General features: G+C 42.5%; 2 protein-coding genes across 3 annotated transcripts in view; both read right to left on the bottom strand.

Annotated features, from left to right (window-relative positions):
* LOC102697987 (transmembrane protease serine 9-like) overlaps nt 1-16,709 on the bottom strand; it is a 60,062-nt gene that overhangs the window by 9,411 nt on the left and 33,942 nt on the right. Inside the window, exon 1 of one of the 2 annotated variants that reach the window (XM_069187950.1) lies at nt 3,598-3,815. The exons of the other annotated variant lie outside the window; for it this stretch is intronic. Coding sequence (XP_069044051.1) covers nt 3,598-3,652 — 55 coding nt within the window. The 5' untranslated portion in view covers nt 3,653-3,815. Of the gene's footprint in view, nt 1-3,597; nt 3,816-16,709 lie in introns of those variants that run through there. 2 annotated transcript variants of the gene reach the window in all.
* LOC138238092 (serine protease 27-like) lies at nt 5,517-10,475 on the bottom strand. The gene is made up of 6 exons (XM_069187973.1): nt 10,216-10,475; nt 9,869-9,984; nt 8,767-8,941; nt 7,886-8,160; nt 7,047-7,192; nt 5,517-6,176 (listed from the first exon to the last, which is right to left on the bottom strand). The coding sequence occupies exons 2-6, from the start codon at nt 9,924-9,926 to the stop codon at nt 6,021-6,023; spliced, it is 810 nt and encodes a 269-aa protein (XP_069044074.1). The 5' UTR covers nt 9,927-9,984; nt 10,216-10,475; the 3' UTR covers nt 5,517-6,020.

Raw genomic sequence — 16,709 nt, 5'->3', positions numbered from 1 at the left:
CTTTAAATCCTTAAACGTTTGCCAGAAGGAAGAAGTTAATATTCAGAGTTGAGGATGTGGGAAGGATCTGATATAATTTTTGCTGCCTTTTTGATTAAGGATTTTTCAAAGACTGTCTGTAGGGAGGGTGCTGTTTCACTCCCATGACCTTCCAAGCTGTCTGGATGAGGTGGGTAATTTGCGATTTAAAATGAACTGATAGATTACCAAACCACACTGAAATACCATATCTGATAATGCTCTTGGTTACAGCACGGTAAAAGAGTAGTATTACTTCCTGTCGAACCCCAAACACTCTTAGTCTTTGCAGGAAATATAAGCGCTGCTGAACTTTGGAGCAAACACTCTCAACATGAGTAGACCAGCACAGGTTACTGTGTAAACTTAGGTTTACACCTAAGTACTTATATGAATCAACCTAAATGATACATTCATTGTAGATTACAACATGTGAGTGATCACCAACTGCTCCGGGATTAAAACTATTTCTTTAGTTTTTTTAGCACTCAGAATGAGGCTTTTGTTGTCACACCATTGCACAAACCTTTGGATTTCTGACATGTACACAGATGAGCTGCTACCTCTATGCATTAAGCCGAGAACCACTGTATCATCTGAGAATTTGAAAATGAAGTTGCTTTGACTACTGCTTGTACAATCATTTGTATAAAGTGTGAACAGAACTGGAGAGCTCACACAGCCCTGAGGGGCACCTGTGCTAATAGATCACGACTCGGAAAGAGTTTTGTTGACCCTGACATATGATGTGCAATTTGTTAAAAATGAATGGTACCATCTTATGGTAACATGTTATGGTTAACAGCTATTTGCTTCAACTTGCTTATCAATAGATGAGGCTGCAGCGTATTAAATCCAGAGCTGAAGTCCACAATCAGCATCCAAGCATAGGCATTGGGGTCCTCTAGGTGTTTTAGAACAAGATGCATAATGCTGTTAGTTGCATCATCTGTGTTTATATGTAACCTGATACGGATCCAGTACAGTGTTCACTTCTGAGCACAGCACGGATACCATAATCCTCTCAAAGCATTTCATCACAACAGACGTCAGTGCTACTGGCCTGTAGTCATTGTTATCTGAGGGACAGGGCTTTGTATGAGGGTGACCAGTGAACATTGATTTGACTCCAGGTGTTTCCAAAGTTTTTTTGTTTTTTTTTTTTAAAGGAAAAAGCATTATTCAAATAGAAATAAACAGAGGGCCAAAATACAAGGTCAGTGCTAACAAATGTCCCAATCCTCCTCTAGGCAACAGGAAGTAATAAACACATTTTCTTCCTTGTTTCTCTGTTGTTGTTGTAATTATGGGAACACACAGTAACAAACATGAAATACAAGCATGAGCTGTGTTTCACAGGTTGAAGGAAGAAAGGAGACTATTTGAACACTGACGTCATATTGATAAGCCGCAAGACAATGGAGGGAGGGAGCAGGGTTCCTGTGTTAAAGGCCAGTGGTCTGAAACTGGTACAACTGGTTTTCATCACGAGCCTCGGGGCCTCACCCCTTTCTGTGCTGGAGTGGGTCTGTATAGAGCCCCACAGAGAAAGCAAGAACATCCAGAAATAAAGCACTGCAGGAGCTTTCACATGTTCACATGCTCCGATTCTTAGCAAAGGAAAAACCCAGCTGTCTGTACACCCATAATGGAAATACATGCTAGAAAGTGCCCCCCAGGATGCCCTGAGTTTGACACAGTCCAGTTCGGATAAGACTGAGAAGTGGGTAGAGATTCAGATCAAATGAAGTCAAATTTAAGGTTCTACATGCTAGTGGGAGAAAGGTTGTGTTCACATCAGGAGAAACGGAATTAGAGCCCTACTAAAGACAAATTGCTTCAGGATTGTAGGAGACTTATTGTTCTCGGCAGAGTATAGAAAAGAGTACAGGATTTCAGACCAGTCGAGAGATAGACACAGCTCCTGAAAATCGGTGTACACACTCCAGGATTAGGAGAATAAGAGCCAGTCCAATGGGAAAATGACCTAGAAGTCACAAGCACACAGCTGTGACTCCTGCGTCGCAGATAAAGTCCCGATGGGTGAGCACGAATATAGGAAACAATTAAGCTATTATTATTTCAGAACTTCCTTGATAGACTTGAAGTATTGTGCTGGGTCTTCGAACGGAATCTCTTGATGTTGTTGGAAACGTTACCGACAGCCCTATACCGTTTTGTACGGAGGATGGAATGATAGCAGCTAAATGAATCGAGCCGCATCTTTGAACTCACGTTTTGCTGAAGTCACAGGAACCTGTTTTCGGGTTCTTGTAGAAAGCCCCCCCGGCCCCCAGTCTGGAAACAAACCCAGCTGCTAGGATTTCGCTTGCCATGGTGTACCATGGAACTGAACTTTAGTTGTACCTCCCTTTTTCCAGGGGCTGTGGGGGAAGTAGTTCAGGTTAGTTTAGTTAGTAAGTTTAGTTAATTAGGTTTAATTAGCTGTTCTTTGGCAGCTGTGTTGTTCACTAAAGCTTCCATTCTGCATAATCCGTGGGTGCCTCCGCGTTCTGACATTGATATTTTTCTAAGGAAGCTCTGCCTGGGTTAAGCGGTGAATGGGCAGCACCCAATTGTCCCCAATGTGTGTGTGTGTGTGTGTGTGTGTGTGTGTGTGTGTGTGTGTGTGTGTGTGTGTGTGTGTGTCCTGCAAGGACTGGCATCCCAACCAGGGTAGAATGCTACCTTGCACCCTGTGCCTGGCAGGTTAGGCTCCTGCACACTTTTTAACATTTAATTATTTCCCAGAAATGAATGGATGGGCTTTCCAGGGGTGCCCAATGATAATGTTAATCAGTCTGAGATATCAATACTTTCTGTTTGGTCACAACTGGATGGAAGGTCTTTTCCTTATTTCCTCAACCAAGGAGATCCAGCAGGGATCGCACAGAAACCCCTTCACAGTCGGAAACAGTTATTTCTATTGGACTCAGTTGGATTCCTGCCGTGCCTTTAGATATCTCTCTGAACATCTGTAGAGACCCGGTAGAGACCCAATGCAGACTCGATACAGCCCCAATACAGCCCCAGTATAGACCCAGTGCAGACTCAGTACAGACCCAGTGCAGACTCAGTACAAAATCGATACAGCTAAAATACAGACCCAGTGCAGACTCGGTACAGAACGGTACAGTCACAGTATAGTCCCAGTGCAGACTCAGTACAGCCCCAGCACAGACCCAGTTCAGAGTCGATACAGCTAAAGTACAGACCCAGCACAGACCCAGTTCAGACTGAATACAGCTAAAGTATAGACCCAGTGCAGACTCGGTACAGACCACATACAGTCCCAGTACGGCCCCAGTACAGTACACCAGCTCATGCCTTTGTTTTCCAGATGCTTTAATTAAACTGTATCAACAGTGTGTCCTGGATTCTGATTCTTTTAAATTGTATTTTAATAAACCTGAAAATAATTCAAATATTGGCCTTTATTCTTGCTAGAAAATCAGATCTAAAATAGAAATCAGATTTAAAATAGAAATTCTGAACACACAAATAGACAGTGACATAGATAGATTAACAAAGACCGATATGCACAAGGGTTACACACATACTGTTAGGACAATAGCTTACCTGTTGCTAACAGCAGCAAAGCCAGGAGAGAGAACAGGTTGCCTCGCAGTGCCATGGTTCACAGTCTGACTTGCTTCAGGTATCACAGTGTTTGTACCCTGTCCCCCCACCTCCTGCTTTAATGAGGAACAGAAATACACCTGTCTGTCACATACCAGCTTTGCCTCGCCTTCCCTCTGTCATCATTCCTCAGGCTGTTAGCAGTTTCAGTGGATTCTAGTGATCTCTCACCCACTCGGTTTGTTTAACTTTTAAAAACAGAGAATCCTTATAAAAACAGAGAATCCTTTCTTAATGAGCACCCTACAGGACAGGAGGCACAGTGAGAGAGGGGAGATATCAGAAAATGTGTCATGAACAAACAACAAAACAGGAAACAGTGAAAGAGATCACAGAAAATCCTTCACTATTAAACACACATAACAGGACAGGTAACAGTGAGAGAGAAGCAGTAGTGAGGATGTAATAGAACTGCCCTTAACCCCATTGCTGCCTTGACTCTACATTAAGAATAGTTAAAAGAGAAACATTGACACATCATTCACAAAACCTGAGCTTATCAATGCTCTTTGATGAGAGATTGTAAATGTCCCAAATTACAGGGTAAATAAATACACTTACAGTAAGTAAAAAAAACAACAACATTTGGAGCAATTTAACCAAAGGCCTGCCTTACAAGAGCTTCGGATAGGAAAGAAGATTTTCAGATGGATGGACAAAAAAAATAAACACATACTGTACAACAAAGGAGTGTCCAGGAACCCATTTCCCAATATAAAACCCTCAATGTTAGGTTCAGGAAGTAACTCTCAAGCAGGTAGACCTGTCACCCTAATTCCTTTAACACATAATTTGCTTAACAGCCTAGAGTCAGACACCAGTGACTCAGCAGATCACAATCTTCCCCTTTCTCTGCAAACATCTGACACATAAAAACTAGTCTGTTTACCTTTAGCATGGATATCAAATTGGCAAATGTTGCGACATGTAGAGACATAAACGAGCACATTATCTGTAGATGGTTCTGTACTTGAGCTTCAATCAAAATTGAAAAACCTTGGGGTTATATTCGAGTCTGGCTTAACATTCGACCCACATATGGAGCATACTGTCAAAACATCTTTTTTCACCTCAGAAATATTGCTAGACTACGCCCTATGCTATCACTAACTGTGGCTGAAAAGCTGATCAACGCATTTATGTTCTCTCGAATTGACTACTGTAATGCTCTACTCTCTGGGGTATCTAAATCTACTCTGGACAAACTGCGGTATGTCCAAAACTCAGCAGCCAGAATCCGGTCAAATTCCGTGTGAACTTTAAAATCCTCATGCTCACCTATAAGGCTCTGCATGGCTTGGCACCTCAGTACCTGTCTGAACTTTTATCGCCCTACTCCCCACCTCGCAACCTCCGCTCTTCTAATTCTGCCCTCCTTACTGTCCCCCAAGCCTGTCTACATTGTATGGGTGACAGGTCCTTCTCCTGTTATGCCCCCAAGCTCTGGAACTCTCTCCCCAAGGATATCAGAGAGTCACCATCTCTAAACTCCTTCAAATCCAGACTCAAAACCCTTCTTCAGAAAAGCCTTTACTTAACTGGTTCCACTCTTCGCTCCTCTGCTTTTCTTAGTACCACCACCCACAGTCTCCTCTGTGTGTTGTAACTGTGTTTTGTCTTGTGTATTCTTTTTATTTATTGTTCTTGTCATCCTGTAAAGCGCTTTGAGAAGCCACCTTTAAAGGCGCTATATAAAATAAAGTTCATTATTATTATTACATGGACGCTGAGACATATGAACCAAAATATTGATGCACGCAGACATTCAGACTGACACATGAGGGCGCTACCACGCTGCAGTGCGGTTGGGTGGGGCTTTTCTATACAGCGATGGAGAGAGAACAGACCCAGACCAGGAGTTTCAGTGCTTGCAATTTTATTGAGCTCAATGGTCAACTGAATAAGAGTACAACTGATCTCTCACAGCAGCAGGCAAAAGCACGTCTTGCTAGCGATTCCATCTGTTCATCTGTTGTGGATACAAATATAAGTTATTTCTTGATGTACCACAATGCTTGTGACACAGAACTGACTCCCCAATTTCAAATCCATTTTTTTCAACAAAGTACTCAAAGTGGACAGCCATGCCCAGCTGTTTTGTCCTGAAATGACAAGATCTAAAATTTGTTGTTTAATCCATAATTCATAGCTATGGTACACACTTAAAAAGGGCTGTAAGACTTCTGTCTCCGACTCACTGTTTTATCTTTATTGTATCTCCCAGTCTTATCTTTTGGCATATTCTCACATGCAATTATCTTGTGCAGACGGGCAATCTAATCAGATGGAATCAGATTCTGCAGTTGCAGCAGCAGCAGCCAGTTACACCAGAAGGCGCTCTCCCCTGGATCCCGTAGAACTCCTCAGACTCCACTGTGTTTCTTTATCCAATCCGTGAAGCTGCTGACCCGGGTGTAGACTCCTGGGGAGTTGGGCCTACCACAACCTATTCCAAAGCTCACAATCCCAGCCTGGATCCAGCTGTCCCCCTTACACACCAGAGGTCCCCCAGAATCACCCTGGAGTGAAATGAGGAATGAAGAAGGAATAGTTTCACACGGTGACAATACAGGGCTGTGCTTAGTGTAAATATTTGCAAATCAAAGTGGTGCAACTCCATCATAACGTCAGTCATTTTGCATGTAACTCTCTGTTGCTCAATGGTAATGGCATGCTCACAGTATGCATTTTCCGCAAGTCTTTCAAGGCTCATTTTGGAAGAACGTAATAATAATAATAATAATAATAATAATAATAATAATAATAATAATAATAATAATAATAATAATAATATCCTTACACTTATATAACTCTTTTCTGGACGCTCAGAGCTCTTTACAGGTAATGAGGATCCCCTCCACCCCCACCAGTGTGTCCCCCCACCTGGATGAAGCTCCAGTCTGCTCACACACAGCAGCTCTCATTGGGGAGGAGAGCAAAGTGATGAAGCCAGTTCAGAGATGGGGGTTATTAGGAGGCCATGATGGGTAACAATATACTGGGGCATTAGGACCCCCACAGCGCCCCCTACTGGCCCCACTAACACCTCTTCCAGCAGCAGCCTCAGCTTTCCCAGGAGTCTCCCACCCAGGTACTGACCAGGCTCACACTGCGGAGCTCCAGTGGGGCTGTCAGTTGTGAGTTGCAGGGTGATATTGCTCCTGGAGAAACTGCTGGTTATAAACTAACTTACTAAAATCGAATTGGATGATTAGTGGCCGTAGATCACACACAGATTGCTGTTTTATAGATGTGAAAGCGTGATCACCTTTGATTTGTAAAGTTATCATTCTGAAATACTTTTCCAAATATATCCACCATGTATGAGTTGTCCTGAATTTTGCACCAACTGGTCTAGTTTCTGTCTGCACTGCAGATGGTGAACTCACCATGCAGGTGTCATTCTGTCCATTTTCATACCCAGCGCACATCATATCTTCCCTGATTATCTCACTGTTGTACATGGACTGACAGCGCCTGTTGTCTATGATGGGCAGTTGGACTTCCTGCAGAGTGCGATTGGGTGCCAGTGGTACTGGAGTGACAAAAAGATGGTGACTATTTTCTACAAAGCTAAAGACAAGCAGAATGACATGCATTATTCATTACACTTTATTTCCAACACCTTCCCGGCTATAAAGCATTAATTTTCTTTATTTATTAAAAAAACATCATGACTGGTTGTCCTCATGTTCAGACATCAGGCACAACCATCTCAGCTGATGAGCATGCCACAATAAATACCAAAATAAATATTATTAGCAGCACAGATTGTGAGCTTTCCTGTTAAAATAGTTGGCTATCCCTGCTAAAAATAAGGCAGCAGGCAAACCAAGTTAATCGTTTTTTCTACACCAAAGCACTTTCATCGGGTAGCATGTTATAGGGGATTACACAGTCTAGCACAGTTTGTATAAATTTCTTCATGGCTTATTAGTCTTCTATTGGACGTGCCACTCTCATTACACATGGCGTTAAAAACCCTTTGCATGCCAATAATGACACGTGTGCCATGTCAGCTGACCGCTGATCTAGGACAATATACACCATGATGTTTTTGAAGCAGATACGCTCCCTCCTTTCAAGTAAATGACTGGGTGAGATGTCTGAATGAGCTCACAGCAACTAGACAAGAGAGATGTGCAGAATGACCGGCTGTGGGCTGCAGTCTTAGTTCCTGAGGTTTCTCCTAACGAGAAACACAGGAGTCCTGACCATCATTTCTTACCATTCTCTCTAGTCATCCCCCACCCAGTGGCCCAGCACTCTGTGTCCTCTGTGAAGACATCGTTGGGCTCGGCGAGCTGGACAGGACTGATGTAAGGAGAGAGGGACACCTCGCTGTCCAGCTGCACCAGGGCGATGTCAAAGCCGTCTGCTGCTTTCTCTTTGTACTGCTCGTGGAGGACGACCTTCTTAATGCTTTTCTTGACCTCGTGATTGGAGGGTTGGTCTAGCTTGTACGCCCCCAGCCTCACGAAAGAATGCTTGAGCAAGAAGGAGCTGAAAGAGACAGTCTTATAATAATAATAATAATAATAATAATAATAATAATAATAATAATAATAATAATGTTCAATTTATACATTGGTACTGTATTAAATATTATAATTAATAGAAATACAAGAATAATAAATATTATTATTCTGTGTACTTGGTCGCGGGATCAGATAATTAGTATCCAGAGTAAATATTAACAATTGCAATGCCAATAAAACTGCTTGGAGACACATTTTGACCAAAGACCTGTTTGGCTCTGTCATTTCCGGGACAGGTTGAGACGGGGAAAGAGTTTTAATGCTTGATTTTAATCCAGACCATTGATCAAAACCAGATTAAACTGATACAGCTGCCTCTTTTCTTACACTGTCCTCTGATTGTTTTTTATACAGAAAGATTAGTTTGGGAGAATCGTAGAAAAACGGCTAAATTGAACAGGCTAATTAGTGGAATGGACTGTTCTAATCAGAAAGGACCCTGTCTGAGCACACCTGAACAGGCTGAGAACTTAATCGGTTTTGAACAATGAGTAGGAAAAGAATGAAAGGTGTTTTTATAGCAGTTCCCAGAGATGTGGCAAGGCAGACAGGGATTTCAGGACACACTCACGGTTTGAAGCAGTGCGCTGCAGTGAGAACCCACTGCTCACTGATCAGGGATCCACCACAGAATTTGGCATTGATGTGGTTCACCTGGATCTGGATATAGACCTGCCAGGGCCACTCTCCCTCCTCCGCATCCTGACCGCCCACGATAGAGCTCCTGGACAGAGGAGAGCTGGACACTGGAGAGACACAGAGGAGTTCATACAGAACAGGCTTGAGATGAGTCATCCAGGACCACTGTCCCTCCTTCACACCCTGACTCACAGTAGATCTCCTGGACAGGAGAGCTGGACACTGGAGAGAGACAGAAGGGTTAATACAGAACAGTCTTGAGATCAGTCATCCAGGATCACTGTCCCTTCTTCACACCCTGACTGACCCTTACAGAGCTCCAGGACAGAGAAGTGCTCAATTAATCTCACCAACCTCTAATCCTGACAAAATCTAGCAAACTATCTTAAGATACATGGGGGCAGTTCTTATTGTATACTTTACTGTGCTCTAACCATGACTTCCCCATTCTTTACTGCACTTTACTGTGCTTTTACCATGAGCTCAGACCTCCCCTTTCACTCTTTGATCTCCTTTACTCCAACAAAGCCGAATGACTTCAGGTGGGAATCGGACAAGAACGGGTCCAGCACTGACCTATTGAAGCTACAAGATAATGAGACAAGATCAGTACACCAGTGGCTCTGAAACTCTTAATCTGCCTCGTTTTGTGTCGTCTTTATGTAACTAAGAGCACCAGTAGTTTATCTCAGCTCTGTGATTGAGGTTTTGTTATGATTAAGTTTCGGTTTGATCAAGAATGCAACAGTCGAAAGATTTTTTGCTTGTGATTTCTCACAGTGCACTGAGCCTAAATCCGAGGGAAAACGAAGAACAGTTTAAATGAGCAATGGGGGGCTTGTTGTCTTCTTACCTTCTGTTGTGTCCAGGATCAGGCTGCACAATAGCAGCTGCAGTTCTCAGTCTTCATTGGTGTTGTATATATGTACAGACTGCCCACAAACTCTCACTGCATAGGCTACGTATGCTTATACAACAGTTCATCTGCACATTTATTTTACATTTACATTTTCAATTTCTGATTCGTCTCTTACCTTCTTCCTTGTTCAGGATAAAGATCCCAAAAAACGCCAGCAGAAAAAACATCTTCATTTTCCCAGCCTCTCACTGGACACTTAGTGGACTGGCCCTGCTCACCTAATGTTGGAAACTAGACACAGAGGAGAGTCTCTTTTAAACAACTGAGCAGAGACAGCAGAAATGCACGTACACCTGCCTTTATATAGCTCACAGTGCTGTAGACTTGCAGACCACAAACATACAGGGGGTTACGAAGTGACTCAATAATTATGCACCAGAGATCTAACGTCCTGATTATGGAACCATTTGACTTACTAGTCAGAGTAAATCAGATATCCGCTTTGATAAGCTTGCTACTTACTCTCAGTGAACTTGACTGCAATCTTGGGAGAGCTCAAATGTAATAGACTGATTTCTCATTTGTCACTTTTCACTGTTGTAAATTAATTTGCGCCATCCGGATTTCAGGCCAAGACAGATTGTGCAAGCGATCACGTTGCTCCTATCCTGGAGTCCTTGCACTGGCTTCCTAACAGGTTTCAAAATCCTCCTGCTTGCCTATAAGGCTCTGCATGGCTTGGCACCTCAGTACCTGTTTGACTTATTGCCTTGTTGGCTTCCTGATTCTGGTCTCCTGTTTGTACTGCGATCTCCTCTACACTCTGTGGTTAACAAGCCTTCTCTTCCTGCACCCCAAAGCCCTGGGATTCTATCCCAAATGCTTCCCTGAGCCATTTTACATCCAGACTCAAAACCGTTCTTCTTCAGAACGGCTTTCATTTAATTGGAAACCCTTGTTTTTAAGTATACTAATTCTCTCCCCTCCTTGAAATTTTTTTTTACTGTAAAGCTCCTTGAGATGTTACTTTTAAAGGTGCTATATAAAATAAAGTTTGTTCATTATTATGAGTTTATTAATATTACTTTTACACTGGGCCAATGAACCCCAGTCAAAATGAAAGGTTTTCAGTGCTTTTTCATTAGAAAGACTGGAAAACCAGGGCTTTGAGACTTTTTTAACATGCCCCTCACTGATTGTTACCAGAAGGCTCTCCGTATGCACGCGGTTTCATTTTTGCAACGCAAACTTGCCTTGTCCAGTTATTAACCCAGCCTGAACAATTTTATTAGCAAAGTTTCTTCTCTGAGCTGGAGCTGTTGAGAGACTGGGATGGGAGAGGGTGTATGCAGGTATCACCTGTTACCTGTGCGTGGAGTTTCATTTACGTGAAGCAGAGAACTGTGTGTGCGTGTGTGTGTGTGCATCCGTTTCTACGGGCATGTGTGTGTTTAAGCTTCTCAGGGGGTTTTGTTCAAACCAGAGATCTAATGAGCTGATTAATTAGCTGTATGACTGTGCTATGCCATCAACTTACCCTCAGTGAAGTTGACTGAAATCTAGTTAAGTGCAAGTGAAGTCTTTCAGTTCTTGACTGCCAAAAAAGACTGAGAAGGACTGAAAACACATTTCGGGATGATTTGTGTGAAAGTGACTTTGATTACAATTATTACAATATGGGTTGCTTTGTAATGTAGTGTCTATATTGTGTGGTGTTGTCTCTTGTACCAGTTTGTCTGCTGTACTGTGGACATCCTGAGAGATCAGCATGAGTAAGACTTCCAATGTCCATGTGCATTTGTCAATAAACTCCTCTACTCTCTAGTCTCTAGCAGGCAGTTGAGATCTGGGTATACAGTAGTCCTGTTTCAGGAAGGAGAGCTCTGTCTCACCTAGCAGTCTGTGTGGGTCCTAATGCCCTAGTGTGGTGACAATATACTTTAAAAACTATACTGTCTAATCCCGTCCTGTGGATGAGAAATAAAACCGAGGTCCTGACTCTCCATGGTCATTAAAAGTCGCAGGGTGTTTTTCGAAAAGAGTAGGGGTGTTACCCAGGTGTCCTGGCCAAATTTCCCCCTGGTTTTTACATATCATGGCCTCCTAATAATCCCCATCTCTGAACTGGCTTCATCACTCTGCTCTCCTTCCCACTGAGAGCTGCTGTGTGTGAGCAGACTGGAGCATCATCTAGATGGTGGGACATTCTGGTGGTGGTAGTGGGGTTCCCAGTTCCCCATGTACCTCTTTACATTACCCCATTATTGTAAAGAGCTCTGTGTGGAGTGTCCAGAAAAAGGAATTAATAATTCTTTATTATTACAGTTCATGAGGAATCTGAAATAGGAGTGGACCAGGACTTCTCCTCGGTGTGTGGTGTGAGGAGAAGGAAGGAAGGTTTTTATAAGTGTCCTCACAAGAGTACTCTTAAGAAGACACAAGAAGAGAGACACAAGACTTCGCAGTAGAGCAGGGCTCATCTTCGCTGGCTTCTCAAGGTCACTAGCGTCCACGAGGCTGACAAGATGCCTTCACAGTTACATATCTGATGCTGAGGAGGGATTTATGCCTGTAGAGTGATGGCAGTTGCCTGTTAGGGTACAAATATCAACAGTCACTCAGAGATTGGATTAGACTAAATTAGACTAGCCAGGTGAGCCTGGCCAGACAATCTAATTACATTAACACAATCAGGAATTATTATGCAAGCTGGGGAACTGGGGAAGCCAGGGAAGGAGAATAATCATGTCTCCCCCAGGACTACGTGTACGTTTTTTTGGAACGGTGAGAGAGAAAGAGTGTAGAAAAACAGCACACCTTTTTCAGAAGCTGAGGCCGATCCTCAGATTGTAGAATGTTATTTGAAAGTGTGAAAAGGGAGCTGCGTCTCGTATCTTTGCAGTTTCCTGTTTATTTCAGATCAGGCAGACAAGCCAGCCTGGAGACCAGATGCAGATAAACGGCTCCGAACCAAAGAAGGAACATCAAGATACGCCAGCCGTATCGGCAGGCAGATCACCATGTTGGCAGATCAGCAGATTTCTCTCTCAGCAGATCACCAGCTCTGTGCAGAGAGGGGTCAGGGTTCCGGTGCGCAGCAAGAAACACACACTCTGGGCAGCTCACGCTTTTCCTCAAACACACACACACACTTCTGCAACTATTATTTGAATACAAATCCACAGGGAGAGTAGATTGACTGTAACTGTAGACCCACATGGAACATTAAACTTTTAATTTGTGAATTTCTGTTGCCAACTAGTATTTTTGCTACAGATGTGCATCATCATGAACATTATACTGCACAGTGATTGTAGCCCTTAATGTGATAAGACTGTTCTACTACATTATTAATATTGTACTACATTAATATTGTACTTTTCCATTATTTTGTTGAAGTTTGCATTATATTAAGATCACATTATCTATTTATATATTTCAATTCTTAATATTGTAGTTTGCCATTATATTGTTGAAGTATGCAGAGCTTGAAACATTTAATTTAATTTTATCGACAGTGGGGTAAATAATTGCATGTGGATAAAGGCTATCTGCAAAAACAGGTGTAATAGTTGATGTATGGATATCTGTGGATATTACTTCACATAATTCTTTAGCTCAGTAATATTCCTTACTCATTTTCACATTACTTTGCTTGGTCTATCTGAAAGTGTATCATGCCGTAAATAGTGGCGATATGTGTGTGGGGCTTCCGAAAATGTAGTTTATGTGTCAGTGTTTTTGGCTCACATGCCAAATTAAAAACTACATTTAGCGAATGGTGAAGCATTCACTTCCTGTTCCTTTTAGGAAAAAATATTTTAGAAATGTAAAGCAAATAAATGCCATTCACAAAACCCAGACATATGGTAAATGTCATTTGTTTTTCTCCTCTCATGTAATAGCTAGGAATCAGAATTCATTACAAGTCCTGGGCGGGAATTGCAGAATAGCACGATTGAAAGGAAGATTAGCACGTCTCTGTGGAACACTACATAATAATTGAAATCCAGAAAATAAATGCCTTTGTCACCAGCAGCTATGAAAAATCAAATGAAATGCAATCGTTTAGCAGCTACGCAGCTCACAGAAGAGTTTCAGACCATTGCTGTATTGTGCATCACCCTTTGTATTGGAGACATACTGTATCAGATATTACACTGAGAAGAATGAACTGGGTTAAAAACTCCAGCAGAATATCTTGATTTTTGGTACAACAACCAGCTCGGCTTAATTAGAAGAATGTATCAGCCTTTTCAAGCACTGTCACCTAGAAACCCTTCTGACACGTTGATGTATTGTCCCGCTTTCCCCTGTCCTGTTGTGTGTGTTTATTACTGAGGGTTTCTCTGTGATCTCCTCTCTCTCAGTTTGTTTCCTGTCTTGTTGTGTGTGTTTATTAGCAGGGAATTTTCAGAATTCGGTGGTAGTATTTTTAAGTGATTCTGCTCCTTTTTTAAGAACAATATTCTTACTCGTCTTATGATTCTAAAAAGAAAAAAATGGTTTAATTACTTACAACAATAACAAAAGAGTACAGATTGGGCTCTCACACGTAAAAGTTCTAATGTGGAGAACAGCTTTGTCCAGGTGCACAGCAGGTGTCGGCCTGTAGCTATGATTTTGGCGGTAGTGTAACATAACTGAGCAGTTTCCTGAGTTACAGTCAGCAAGGGTGCCCTCTGCAGGCAGACACTAGAGCCAACCTAATAACAAATAGCATCCAAGACTCATCAACCCTGCTCCTTACACTCTATGTGCCAGAACGTAGTTCCCTATTTTTAATTCTTTTTCATCACACCATATTCCACATTTCTTGATCTGTGTTTTAATTGTACTTAATTACCGTTGCTACATGTACTTGATCCCAATGATTTAATTGTAAACGTATTGATCTGTTTTTAATTCTAATTCTTTCATTCCCTCTACCTGTTCCCTATTCCTTATTTTTGTTCCACATTCCTTATTCCTAATCCATGGTGCGCTCTAAGATATCTCAACCCATACCAGTCTGATAATGAGTGGACAAATGACGCAGTAATTTGATAATAATAATAATAATAATAATAATAATAATAATAATAATAATAATATATTAATAATGCCAGTATAAGGGATCATTGCATTGTTTCCTTGCAGAGAAAAGAACTACATCTGATAATACTGTAGTTCATCTGTGTACCTGAGCTGTGGGACAACAGAGAGAGAAGTGGACGTGGCTAATTAAAGGCCAGTGGTCTGAAACTGGTAAGAAAAGTAATAAATAATTGTTACACTTATATTGCGCTTTTCTGGACACTCCACTCAAAGTAATTTACGGGTAATGGGGATCCCCTCCACCACCACCAATGTGCAGCCCCACCTGGATGATGCGAAGGCAGCCATGGTGCGCCAGAAGGCTCACCACACATCAGCTATTAATGGGGAGGAGAGCAGAGTAATGAAGCCAATTCATAGATGGGGATTATTAGGAGGCCATGATTGGTAAAGGCCAATGGGAAATTTGGCCAGGGTGCCGGGGTTACACCCCTACTCTTTACAAGAAATCCCTGGGATTTTAAATGACCATAGAGAGTCAGGACCTTGGTTTTATGTCTCATCTGAAGGTTGGTGCCTGTTTACAGTATAGTGTCCCCATCACTATACTGGGGCATTAGGATCCACGTGGACCACAGGGTGAGCACCTCGTGCTGGCCCCACTAACACCTCTCCCAGCAGCAACCTTTAGATCTTCCCAGGAGGTCTCCCAGGTTTTCCAGGAGGTACAACTGGCTTTCATCGCTGGAGTGGGTCTGTACAGAGCCCCACAGAGAAAGCAAGAACATCCAGAAATAAAGCACTGCAGGAGCTTTCACATGTTCACATGTTCCCATTCTTAGCAAAGGAAAAACCCAGCTGTCTGTACACCCATAATGGAAATACATGCTAGAAATTGCCCCCCAGGATGCCCTGAGTTTGACACAGTCCAGTTCGGATAAGACTGAGAAGTGGGCAGAGATTTGGGTCAAATGAAGTCAAATTTAAGGTTCTACATGATAGTGGGAGAAAGGATGTGTTCACACCAGGAGAAATGGAATTAGAGCCCTACGAAAGACAAATCGCCTTTGTAGGAGACTTATTGTTCTCAGCAGAGTATAGAAAAGAGTACAGGATTTCAGACCTGTCGAGAGTGAGCTCCTGAAAATTGGTGTACACTCTCCAGGAGGAACTGAATTAGAGCCAGTCCAATGGGAAAATGACCTAGAAGTCGCAAGCAGACAGCTGTGACTCCTGCGTCGCAGATAAAGTCCTGATGGGTGATCATGAATATAGGAAACATTTGAGCTCTTTTTATTTCAGAACTTCCTGGGTTGTGCTGGGTTTTCGAACGGAATCTCTTGATGTTGTCGGAAACATTACTGACAGCCCTAGACCTGTGGATACGGGACTAGAGAGTGATCCAGCAGGTTTTCTTATAGCTCTGGCAGCCCGAGGTAGTCATGCTGTCTGCAGTTCATTCCTGTTAATAATATAACAATAGAAATAATAATAGAAATGAAAGAAATTACCGCAGACGTTACGGACGAGCAGGTTTTTAGAGTTTTGTACGGAGGATGGAATGATAGCAGCTAAATGAATCCAGCAGCATCTTTGAACTCATGTTTTGCTGAAGCCACAAGAACCTGGTTTCGGATTCTTGTAGAACCCCCCCCCCCCCCCCCCAGTCTGGAAACAAACCCAGCTGCTAGGATTTCGCTTGCCATGGTGTACCATGGAACTGAACTTTAGTTGTACCTCCTTTTTTCCAGGGGCTGTGGGGGAAGTAGTTTAGGTTAGTTTAGTTAGTAAGTTTAGTTCATTAGGTTTAATTAGCTGTTCCTTGGAAGCTGTGCTGTTCACTAAAGCTTCCATTCTGCCTCCGCGTTCAGAGGTAGATATTATGCAGTGCAACAGTGTCTGAGTTCAGTTCTGAAGCCCCCCTGCAGGAACTCGGTGTCGGTCCATTCGGGCGCAGCTTGGATCTTCGGGATGTCAGT

This window comes from Lepisosteus oculatus, chromosome 4 (genome assembly GCF_040954835.1).
Source record: "Lepisosteus oculatus isolate fLepOcu1 chromosome 4, fLepOcu1.hap2, whole genome shotgun sequence".
Classification (NCBI taxonomy): Eukaryota; Metazoa; Chordata; class Actinopteri; order Semionotiformes; family Lepisosteidae; genus Lepisosteus; species Lepisosteus oculatus.
Note: the sequence above shows the minus strand (reverse complement) of the source record. Positions and strands in the feature narration are given on the sequence as shown.